At 37.3% G+C, this 12712-nt stretch overlaps 1 protein-coding gene across 2 annotated transcripts in view; it reads right to left on the bottom strand.

Annotated features, from left to right (window-relative positions):
- The window catches only part of LOC118745787 (muscle calcium channel subunit alpha-1), a gene marked incomplete at its 3' end in the record, with an annotated part of 467188 nt that overhangs the window by 214228 nt on the left and 240248 nt on the right, over window positions 1–12712 (bottom strand). For both annotated transcript variants that reach the window (XM_036479462.1, XM_036479461.1), the window contains 3 exon segments: window positions 8134–8260; window positions 8619–8677; window positions 8815–9140. In XM_036479462.1, the coding sequence (XP_036335355.1) occupies window positions 8134–8260; window positions 8619–8677; window positions 8815–9140 (512 nt within the window).

The raw sequence follows: 12712 nt of genomic DNA, 5'->3' as shown, positions 1-12712 counted from the left end.
ATGAGCTACGCTACTTAATGAGCTTTTAAGTGCTTCTCCAGAAAGAGGTACTGCTATTAAGAAGTTCATATTGGCAAAGAAGTGTCCTAAAGGTATTTCGCCTGAAGAAGCTCTCGCACTAATAACACCGGCACACAAAAAAAATTAGTGTGATGTGCATTTGACCGGACATACCTATGGTTATGTATTTCGACCCGCAGAATCCGAATTTGAATTCAGTTTGGCCAATATACCTCCTAGATTTCGAGAAAACTTCAAAACCCCGTTTTGTATTGCCGATTTTTACTATTTTTACGGTTTTTTTTTTTTGAAGTTTTATCGAAATCTAGGAGGTATATAGGCCAAACGGACTTTAAATTCGAATTGTGCGGATCGAAATACATAACAATAGGTAGAGGTCCGGTCAAATGCACATCACAGTAATTTTTTTTTGTGTGCCGGTGTATTCGACACAAATGTATCAAAGCATCAGTATCGTTTACTTACTGAGGGCCATTTTCTAATGTAAGCAGTAAAATTGCCTTTACTAACAGTGCAGATAAATTGTTCCTCACTTTAAAGTGTTTTAGTTTTCTTATCTTACCGGTAAAAATAAATTTGTTATTCCGTAGAGTGAAACTTCACTACCATTCGTCATATAATTTCAAAGGTTCACAATGCAACATAAGCAAATATAGAGCAAGAGCAACCTTGGTTGGAATATCTAATATATCTGACTCATGAAACAAAACCGAACCAACATTTAAAGTTGGGTACACATTTTTAGAGGTTGCATCGGGTGAACAGCAATTTATCAATTCGAGAAATTAATGCGCTGATGAGAAAACGAAAACTCGTATATCGAGACGATAAAGTGGCCGGTAATCTAAAGGTTAGATGAGGAAACGGCCCTAAAAGTTGTCAAGCTTGATCTGACCTTTTAGCAATTTCTTTATTTTATACATATATTAGGGGCTGATTCGTATTCGGCGTCAATACAGTATATACATAACGAACTTTATATTTTTAATTCATCCCAAATAGTTAAAAAAGTTTTAGGTATGCAGGTATCTATAACCGAGCGCAAGTGCTTAAAAAATGTACCAGAAATTGACGAAAAATTTTACGATTTTTTAATTATATGGTTGGTAGGCGTGGTCGCCATTCGATCTTGCCCATTTTATGAGCAGAAGTTGTTAGTCATACCGACATAATTTGTGCAAAATTGCATCCCGATATCTATCTTAGTTCTTAGTATAATAATTAAATTCCCCTAATAGAGCAGATTGGACCACTGTGCGACGCCTCTAGCCATTGAGGACCCTCAACCCCACCTTTAAGCTATCGCTGAAGTTTTTCTGCCCCTTTCGCGAAATCCTGCCTACGCCACTGACGCGAGCTAATTGATATACAAGTGATTTCAGTCAAAATAGCTCTTTACCACGAGTGGTGAGTGAGAGAGCTTTTTTCAGCATGTTCCTAATGGAGGTGAATAAGTATGAATATCAGTTTGCTAGCTCTACTCCAACAGTCGCAATGGCTGAGTGAGCAAAGCACTGGCGTGCCGGTCGAGAGATCTGAGGTTCGAATCCACGGGCGGTGGAAGTTTTTTTCTTTATATTTAATATATATATTTATATTTTTTCTTCTTTAATTTAATGTTTTTGTTTTATTTTTTTCGACCGGGCACAATCAGGAGTTTCTGAGGTCAATTTGAAGTCGAACAATTAAAATTAATATTAGAACGAAAATTTGAGTTTTATTAAATTATCGGCCTTGGGCTTGTGAAAAAGGTTTTCATAATGTTTTTCTTTTGTTAATTTAGGTTTCTTATTTTTTTATTTTATTATTTTAAAAATAAAAATATTTTCAAATATTTAAATCAAAAATACTTGCTATAAACTGAACTGTTCCACCATGTTAAAGTGTTTTTTACTGCTACGTTTAGATTATGTGGCACTTTTAGTGAGGGGGAAATTTCAGGATACCCTCTACGACTTAACTCAAGATTACATGAACCTGGTGACCAGATGTTCTGCGAACTGCGCACTTGTTGTAAGTCCTAGTAAAACGGAGCTCGTTTTGTTCAATAGGAGGTATAAGGGGCCTCATACCACTCCTCTCTCTGTCGGGGGCTTTCGCCTGTCGCTTTCTGGCAGATTCAAGTACTTGAGCTAGATTCTTGACAAAAAGTTGTCGTGGGGCCTAATATCAAAGAGAGAGCGACGAAGACATCTGTGGCTTTCTATAGCTGCAGAGGGGCAATAGGTAAGAGATTGGGCCTTCTCCCAAGTTATTTCCTGGTTCTATGAGACCATAGTCAATCCCATTATGTCTTATGGCGTCCCCGTCTTGTGGAACACACTGGAGAAGGCTACTGTTCCACCATGTCAAAGTTTTTTTTTACTGATACGTTTGGCTGATGTGGCACTTTTAATAAAGGCAAAATTTATCGAAACCCTCTACGACTTAACCCAGGGTTACTTGAACCTGGTGATCAAATGATCTGCGAACTGCGGACTTGTTGTAAGTCCCCGCAAAACGGAGTACATTTTGTTCAATAGGAGGTATAACGTGCCCCACGCCCCTCCTCTCTCTGTCGGAGGCTTTCGCCTGTCGCTTTCTGACAGGGTCAAGTACTTGGGCTTGATTCTTGACAGAAAGTTGTCGTGGAAGCCTAATATCGAGGAGAGAGCGGGAAAGACATCTGTGGCTTTATATAGCTGCAGAGGGGCAATAGGTAAGAGATGGGGCCTTTCTCCCACTGGAGAAGGCTACGGTAGTTAGCAGGCTGGAGCGAGTGCAATGAGCAGCCCTAATTGGGATCACTGGGGAGCTTAGGACCGCTCCCACTCTGGCCCTTAACGTTATGCTTAACATATCGCCTGTAGATATGGCGGGTAAAGCGGCCGGAGCAAGGGCGGCGGTTAGACTAAGGGGCACTGACTACTTGGCAGACTCGGGGCACGGACACTGTAGTATTCTCGGGGGCCTCGATATCTTTCCGGGTAACATGGATCACTGCGTGCCTTGCCTGGCACCAGCTAGCTCTTTCTCAACGCGTATCCCATCTAGGTACGAGTGGATGGAGGGCTGTGGTTGGAGCGAGGCACCGGTAAACTTTTACACGGATGGGTCAAAGCTCGAAGAGAGGGTCGATGGAGGCGTTTTTTCCCCAAGGAGCTTTCCACCAACCTTAAATTTGAGTTTCCAGTTTGTTACAGGCGGAGGTTGCTGCTATTAAGGAAGCAGTCGATTGCCTTCTGTTAGGCGCAATGGCGGTAAGGGAGGTTGACATCTGCTCAGACAGAAGACAGCAGGCCTTTCAATTAATCTTTCGGAATACAGAAAAGAGCATTCAACATAGTTGCCAGAATTGACAAATGTCGTACCTGGAGAGCCTCAATGGAACTTCCTTGTCGTCACATACATATTTTCTGTTCGCCAGGAGTTGATCGTGGATATCTTTGAACGATGTTGTGAACGATGGAAGAAGGTACTATTTCAAGACACACAAAGTATTTCTAATAATAATAATAATAATAATAATAATAATAATAGATTGGCGCTTACGCATATGTTAGTGTTTGGCCGAGCTTCTTCTATGATTTGTGGTGTGCGCCTTGATGTTGTCACACAAAGGGGGGGAACTTACAGTTTTACGCCGACTCCGAACGGCGATTGTATTTTTATGAGAAGCTATTTTTCATGGCAGAAATACACTCGGAGGTTTACCATTGCCTGCTGAGGGGCGACCGCCGCACAGTGGGAGAAATGGTCAATCTAGCGGCGCTTTAGCGAAATTTTTAAATTCAGAATTCTCCAAATTTTGTTTGTTTTATTGAAAATTTATTTCCTAACGGGGTCTTTTCTGTTTTCGTTTTTGTTTTGTTCCAAATATTCGCATATCTGTGAGCTTTCGAATTTAACACATGTTTTAGCAAGTGCAATAATTACTATTTACCTATTTTTAAGTGCAATTTTTGTTGAACTGAAAAACTTAAATATAAAATTTTGTAATAAGATTTGTGACTTAATTATTATTATTTGGTATGTGTTAAATAAAAAAAAAAGTCATTGTGGTCTGTTAATATATGTTTTAGATCTTTAAAATGGAAAAAGAAATTGTCCTATATCAAAGTGTTTTTATATGTGTAATCCAATGTTCCGTAGAAAATAAGTGTGGTGGATTCGATGGGATTCGATTCAATGTTTGTATAATTTGTTAAAATATGTTGTGGTCTACGTCTTGTCCAAAAATTGGCTGCAAGTATTTGCAAGTTACTGATTTTTTTCCTTTTTTAGATACTATGGCAGAGTCTAAACGCACGCTTTTTTTAATATGGCACAGTGAACCAGTACCAACAAAAAAATTTCTAATGGTTGAAAATCATATATTTTCTAACATCATTGATCGCTCAAAGTATAGTGAAGAGCAAACTCGCAAAATTCAAAAACAATTAAGAAATTTCATAAGCAAACTTGTAGAAAAGTGGAAAGAATGTCATAGGGTTATGTCAGTGTTCGAAGAGCGAAATAAGAAATGGTGGGATGAAAATATAATTTTTTCTAAGCCAACTGTTCATCACCGTATACAAAAACCTTTTTCAGAGTGTACAATGAAAACTCAAAAAAAAAAATTGCATCAGTTGTTAACGAAACACCTAACCAAGAGTTAATGGTAGCGGCAAGCGTAAGTCTTTACAAAGCTGGAAAAAGAAATGCTTCACAGGTTGTTTCAAAATTGTTTGAAGAAAGTTCGACTGCTTCGAAAATGCTTAAGTCTGTAAGCTCTGAACAAAAAACCCCAATTCCGTATACACCTGAGGAAGCTTTATCTCTTTATATAGATGGCGGATACTCAAAAAGGTCGTACAAAATAATGCAATATGGTGCCAAAGAACGAAACTGCAATATTTATCCAAGCTACGATATTTTACTTAAGGCTAAAACAGAGTGTTACCCCAGTGGCATACACGTAACTGAACTTTCAGCGGAAGTTGCCCTGCAAAGTCTTGTAGACCATACTGTTGCACGTATAGTACAAGGATTTTCCAAATCTTTTGAAGGTGTTTTGACTGCAGCCAATATTAATGACAGCATAAAAGCAATATTTAAATGGGGCTGTGACGGCAGCAGTGGTCACTCCACTTACCGTCAACGTTTTAGTGCTTCTGATTGTGAAATAACTGATGAGTATTTATTTGCTGTATGTATTGTGCCTTTACAAATTAAAAAAAGGAGACGCTGTTCTATGGCAAAATAACAGGCCTTCTTCAACTCGGTTCTGCAGACCCATTAAAATAATTTTTGAAAAAGAGTCAGCGGAGTTAGTTAAGGTTGAGATAGATAATATTAAAAGGCAAATTGTAAGCATTGTTCCGACAAAGTTGAGTTTTTTCGAAGTAGTACATGAATTCCATTTAACAATGATTGATGGGAAAGTTTTTAACACTTTAGCGGGCTCATCATCGCAGGCCTGTGGAATTTGTGGAGCAACACCAAAATTCATGAATAATCTAAATAATGTTCAATTGAGACAACCACAGGAGCACTTGTATGAGTACGGATTGTCAACACTCCATGCTTGGATACGGTGCTTTGAGTGTATAATTCATATCGCCTATAGAATACCCATACAAAATTGGCAAATTCGTGGAGAACATAAAGAAATCGCTCAGCAAACCAAAAGAAAGATTCAACTTGAGCTAAAAGAAAAAATGGGTATATTGGTGAACATTCCCACGAAAGGATCAGGCAATACAAACACTGGGAATACTGCAAGAATATTTTTCCAGCATCCAATTTTAGCCTCTACAGTAACTGGCGTAAAAGTAGAACTTATAAAAAGGTTTGGTATAATTTTGCGTACTATGGCATGTGGGTATGCAGTTAACATAGAGGCTTTTCGCATATATGCTTGGAATACAGCATAATTATTTGTTTCCGAATATCCTTGGTTTTATATGCCTCCATCTGTACATAAAATATTAATACACGGAGCAGAAATTATTGAAAAAGTTTCGCTACCAATAGGAATGATGTCAGAAGAGGCACTTGAGGCAAGAAATAAAGATTTTCGCAGTTATAGACGGAACCATACGCGAAAAAACTCAAGGTTGAATACAATGGAAGACTTAATACACACTCTTTTAGTTTCTTCAGATCCTATTATTACATCTAAGTCTAAAAGCACCTCCAAGTACTCCAAAAATCACATTGAAATAGATGATGAGGTCAAAAACCTTCTTTTACATATAAATGATCTACCTGACGGCAGTAATTCTGAGAGCTCCGACTCTGAATAGTTTTTTTTTTCTAATAAAACATAAAAACATATAAATAAATAATTAACACATATTTTTAGAATAAAGTAATGCATTTTTTCATTGTATTTAAGAAGCTATTAAGAAAGCGCCGCTAGATTAACCATTTCTCCCACTGTGCGCCGTTAAGAAAAAAACTTTCTTCTACATTTTTTTGCGATGTTGCTCCAGGGCTTGAACTCAGGCGCTGCGGAGTGGAAGCGCCCACTGCTTAACACTACACCACAGCGGCCACCAGCGAGTATTTCTACAACCCGTAAATTACGCCGAACAACCAGTTTGTATTACAGAATCTCGCATCTCTCAAAAAAAAAACTACTGACGCAGCTTTAGAAGTATAGAAATATGCTGCCCTCAAACTAATGCGATCGCTATTTGCTACGTATGAAGAGCATAGTAGATATGCAAACAGCTTGGGAGGACAATGAAGATGTTTTAGTACTGGGAATAAGTAAATTCAATGAACTAGTGAAAAATAATGCAGGCAAGAATCTTGTTGATGTGGAAGGAGAAAGCGATTGCAGGCTTGATACACATGATAATAATAAAGACACTCCAAAAAGTGGTCCAAATACGAGTCACTCTCTATTCCAACAATCGGATTCACCTCAAGGAATGAATTATTCGACTCCAGGTACTTCACAATTTATAGAAGATAGTGCTTCAAGTGACGAAGAAATTCCAATAGCCAGTTCAACGTTGATAATCCACAAAGAAAACGCTCCAATATCATTGAGTCATCTTCTGAAATGGAAGAAAATGATTATGCTCGTGGACCGTCATTTACACAAAATATTTTATGCGGAATAAAAACAATGCCAGTATTTAAACCAAGAGGACGACCTTAAGGTACGGTTGCCAGACGTACCGATTTGGTAAGGACAGTACTGAATTTTCACTTGCTGTACTGAAAATGTTCTACTCCCAATTCAGTACGCAAATGTCCTTATTTTCCCGAAATATGTGCTGATTTGTATTGATTTTTCAATCTCTATTCCCTTCGTTCACATCAGTGGCGGAAAAAGAAGTTGGGTAGGGGTCAACTTTCCAAATAAGGTCAAATTAAAAAGACGTCTAACTCTTCACATCAGTGGCGGAAAAAGAAGAAGAAAGAAGATATGTGGCAAGGCACATCAAACAGGTAGTAGCATTAGAGCAAAAACAACATTTGCGTGTATTTCGTTGTGGCTTCTGTTATCGAAAGTGTCAAAAACTGTTCTGGTTATTTTCTTCTAAATCAAAGCGTGCCATGTGAAATAAAGAAATGATAAATAAAAAATTTTAATTCGAAAAAATAAAAATTGTTGCAACTTTCTTTCTTAGTAAGTTTGTTTGCTTCTCGAGGCATTGATCCATCCTTTGCAAGGTCCAGAAATCAGCGGTTGTGCTGCAGAGTTGAGTTAACGTTCCAAAAGCTGCTATTCAATCGCTTATTTTGTATGGAAAAAGGTTTCATATACAAATAGATTTTAACAATTGAAAGTTTTTGTGAGAAGAACGTAAAAATATTTGACATTTTCGAGACCAAATAATTTGAAAAAAATCAAATCAGCTTCTGTACTAATAATACCTGTTCAATGTGCCTTGGTCTGTGGTGAGTTGAAAGATAGTTGCCAGATTTGACCTGTCAGGACTATTTTGCTATATGAATGTGTCAAACAAGCGAAATGCTTCTTTGAGTGATAAAATAAATATTACGCTTTGGGTAACTCGTTATATGCAGTAAAGTGGTTTTAAGTATTTGCATGTTTGTGTGCGTGCTAGTACGATTATAAGTTCGTAAAAATGCATGCAAAGGCAAGAGAGTTTATTTTATCTTTTAAGTTACCTGTTCGTGTTACTTAATATAAAAAACGAACTTCCACGTGGCATTGGTTTTTTAGTCTTCTTAATGCTGATTTCAGAAAGTCGCCGGGGTCGTGCAGTTGCTCGCGGTGTTACTTCGGATCGGGATTCTAAACATTGTTAATGAGGATTGTATGAGAATGGGTAGGGTTTAAAGCTTTTAATTTGAAGAAAGTTAGTTGGGAAAGCTTTCTTTTCAGATATGTATGTATGTATTGTATGTAACATAAGTGGTTATATATTAATACACATGTGCTAATGTAGGAATGTGATATACATATGTTATAATGTTATAATGAAGTTATTTCGATTATCAGGCATTTCATAAATATTCCCATAATTCCATCTTTTATTTGCCCTGTAATCTACCTACATACTTAAATAAAAAATGTTTTTAATTAATAATTAGCTTAGGTCTTAGTTGTAATCTAATTTTATTAATATAAAATAAACGTTACGAACACTTACCATCTTGTTCTTCATCGCAGATCTCGTTATCTTCCTCTTCGGAAAAGGTCTCGTCATCTCTGTTTAGTTTTGCGGTAAATAAACATGTTAAAAAGGAGAATGATGTTCCAAATTTTAAATAAACGGCAATATGCAATACATTGTAATAGTTCGTTTTAAAGGAAATGCCCTTAGGCCAAGAAAAAATCGTACTTACAACTTATCCATATCTATACAATGTCCTCCCAAATCAACCTCAATATCCATATTCTCGTCGTCCGCACCATCAATAGTTGGAGTCGGACTATGTGACTTGTTATTTTTTCCATCATCTATCTCTTCTTCTTTTTCTATTGTTGTTAAAGAATCTGCGTCAGCAAGATTATCAACGGCGATGGCCAAGAAAACGTTTAAAAGTATATAGTTGCCACAAATGAATAAAATAATGAAATATATGCAGGCCAATGCTCCAATTGTCTTTATTCCTCCATAGGCAAGTATTCCATCATACATTACAACATTCCAGTCTTCTCCAGTAAGAATCTAGAAGACACGGTTAAGATATTTCGATTACCAATTATATGTTATATTTCAAAAATTTCCACACAAAAATATTTAGAAAAGTTCATTAAAAAGTTTTTTACTAACAAAATTTCGTTCGGCAAGCCAGTTAAAATTTCAAATTAGTATTATTTATATTAGTTTTTTAGTAATTACCGAAGTATAAAATTTCTGTTAGCTGCGACTGGCTCTTATTAATAATAATATTTTGGCGCTTACACTTCTTGCCAAGTGTTTGGCCGAGCTTCACCTCTAATTTGTGGTATTTGAAATCCACTCGAAGGTTCGCCATTGTTTCTCGAGGGCGACCTCTGTTAGAAGAAACGTTTTCTATTTTAAATGTTGCTCGGGCCAAGTATCGAACCCAGGTCCTGCGGAGTCTCAAGTAGCACGTCACGTAAAATCCAAGAAGTTTTTTGAGTATTTTGGAACGAATTTCCGTCATCCCTTTTCAAATTTGGTTTGGAGACAAACCGGTTTCGGCGTTGTGCCATCTTCATCGATACGGATGACGGAAATTCGTTTCAAAATACATCATACACCCACCCTGTCGGAAACAACAACAACCAAAAGGAAAAGTTTTTTGAGGTTAGAAAAAATCCAGACGTGATGGAGCAAAACGGACTTCAGATTCGTGTTCAGCGACCCCAAAAACATATAACAGACTAGGTTTGGTCAAAGGAACCTTTCATCGCTTTTTTTGTGGACCTGTGTAATTATTACACAAAGCCGAAAAAAAATTTCGCTTAAAACAAGGCGACGTTTTTGATCTCAAATATTAAGATAATTATTATTTTGGGTCTCTGCTTTTTGTTCACAAATGCCCCATTTTGATACCTTGGCTGGCAGAAATTAATTTTTGAAAACTATGAATAATAATACTAGTTTAAAGGCAAATAATTTGTTCCTTGTTATTTAAAGTCTTAAGATTTTATATTTGTTTATAAGTTTAATTTGGTAAATTTTATAAGGGGAATAGGGCCCCTAAACCACACAAAAACATTGCGCAATATCGGGCTTGCTTCGGTCGTTTGTGTGGTTGTTTGTACCGAATTGCACAGTTATTGCGCTAAAATCAAAATCATTTTGATATTTTGCTCATGCTTGTGTTATTGTACAATAATTTGTGTTGCGTCTGGCGACAACTACGCAATTTTTAGTCTAGCTTTGATATTTTGGTGACCAGATCGTGCTGTAAAATATGGATACGAGCGTAGAAAAAAATTAAAAATTGTTTAATAATCTTTTTTTGCATTTTAAAGCTGTAGCTAGCAAAATATACAACGCACATTTATATTTCTTACACATATTTACTCGAGCAAGTCTCGGGTTACGAATTGTGTGGTTTAGGGGTTCTATAAGTTTGTTTTTCGTTATGCAAATAATATACATTTTGTTTTATAACTATGGATTTAATAATGAAATTTTATTTATTATTTGTTTTTCAAATTAAAGATTAAAAATTAACAGCTGTATTTGCTTTTGATACTTTTTTCAAGCTCGCGGCAACGCTGGTTGGTATTTTTTTTATAAAAATGAGCGAGTTATTTTGAATATTGATAAGGTGTTGCAAAACGTAAGAATTTGTGAATAATTTCGAAACATAAAAGGCGATAAAGAAATTGCACCAAATTTTTTCAGTTTTCAAATGCATTGGTCAGATGTTCACTTGCTAGTTTCTGCTAGTTTGCGTTTCTTAACTACATATTTATATATTTCACTCGCTGTGAGCGTAATTCTGTAATTTTTCCCATTCTTCTTCTTCCTGATAATTATCTGCTAGAAAAGTAAAGAAACAAAGCTAGTGTGTGTGTACCTACTACCTGTCTGAATATGAGCTATTACCAGAGATCGAAAATAACCGTCACCAAGTGTCTTGTATGGTGTTTACCACTGATACAAACACTCATCTCTCAAGCAAAGAATGTTTCTCACCGTGGCATATCACTCCGTGCGATCTTTTTGTGTTTTCCGTTGTGGGTTATTTATCAACTGCTAAAATTTCCGTTAGGCAAAGACACTTCGGCAGGGACTTTTATTTTTAAGAGTCTTAATTTGTGGGTTATTGTAAGACTGAAAAATATAAGTGGGCGTACATAAGTGGAAGCAAAGCGTTATAGCCCAGTATGCACTGCTATACCATTTTGCATAAAAATCAAAGCCAAACAGAATTCTACATGATAAGTGCAAAGCCCATTTAACAGATTCTTATGTGACAACTCTCATGCAACGCTAAGACTGCATAACTGGGCTATTAGGCATTTCTTTACACGACATATATGTACGTACACATTAGAGGTTTACGCCGACAGGCTTTGCGGCGGCGGCGTGGTCAACTTCAAAAATATTTGGCGGCGGCGGCGACGCCGGCGCGTTTGGAAACGCCGGCGCTATTGCTCATAAGGTAGATTTCAAAGAGCCATGAGGCTACTAATCTTATCATTTCAACTCGTCAGCGTTAGGCATTCGCGATGCCAATTATTCTGTTATTATAATTCTATTTATTTCTTTATTGAATTAGTTTTAAATTTAAATATTGTTACTTCCTACTTGAATTAAAATGTTGAGTGTCTGGCGCTGATTGATGGGCGAACAGAAGAAGGTCTGAGGTATATACATACATAATCACACGGATCTCTATGTTCTCTACAGATCCGTTTATGCTATTGAAATTTAAAGAAATAAAAAAATGTTAAAAGTTTAGTTGTTGGGGTAATTTATGTCGCTCTCAATAAATTTTTGCAATAATCTTATCAACCGTTATATTAAATTACGGAGTTCCTACGATTTTTTGCGGATTACATATTGAAAACAAGGTTTGTCTACTTTTTTTCCAAAAGTTTAACCCGTCAACTCGAACCAGAATGGGCCTTTTTGACCCACTGTTGGAAAAAATGGCTTATAGATGGTTAGCATTTCCACTAAAATATGAAGCGCCAAATTTTTCTAACGAGAACCGAATGTAATGAAAAACAAGTAAGAGCAGCGCTGTCTTCGGCTATGCCGAAGGCTTCATACCTTTCATGAACATCTACAAATTTTACTTTGACAGATTACTGCTTTTGAATACATCTGCATACATCGATAGAGGAGTTACATACTGTGAGGACTAAATATCCGCGGAATTTAGCCCACACGAACACAAACCCCTACACCAACAATAACGACTACACCGGCAACAATAACGACTACAGCAACATCATCGAAACGGCTAACCAACACGGGAGACCGTATCAACACTCCTTTGCGACACCGTCACCATATCAACGCAACATGTAGCCACACAACTCAGCAACACGAAGAACACCAGCTATAACAGAAGTGACTCAGAAACATACGAGACAGTCAGCACGGAGCTGTGGTCGTGAACGCACAGCTACAGACGAATAGCGCACGACTTGTTGATAGGCGACTAAACAAGGCTTGTCTATTCAAGGGTAGAGTGCCGCCACTCCGCAGTACACCGTGAGTCAGCCGACGGCGACGCCAGTTCGCCCACCAGCACAACGCCGAAGTCACCCAGCAGCCGCGCACCAACGGAGAAGCGCCGAAGT

Source organism: Rhagoletis pomonella, unplaced genomic scaffold, assembly GCF_013731165.1.
Source record: "Rhagoletis pomonella isolate Grant_MI unplaced genomic scaffold, Rhpom_1.0 Rhpom_scaffold_00009, whole genome shotgun sequence".
NCBI classification, from domain to species: Eukaryota; Metazoa; Arthropoda; class Insecta; order Diptera; family Tephritidae; genus Rhagoletis; species Rhagoletis pomonella.
This window is presented reverse-complemented; position numbering and strand designations above follow the sequence as displayed.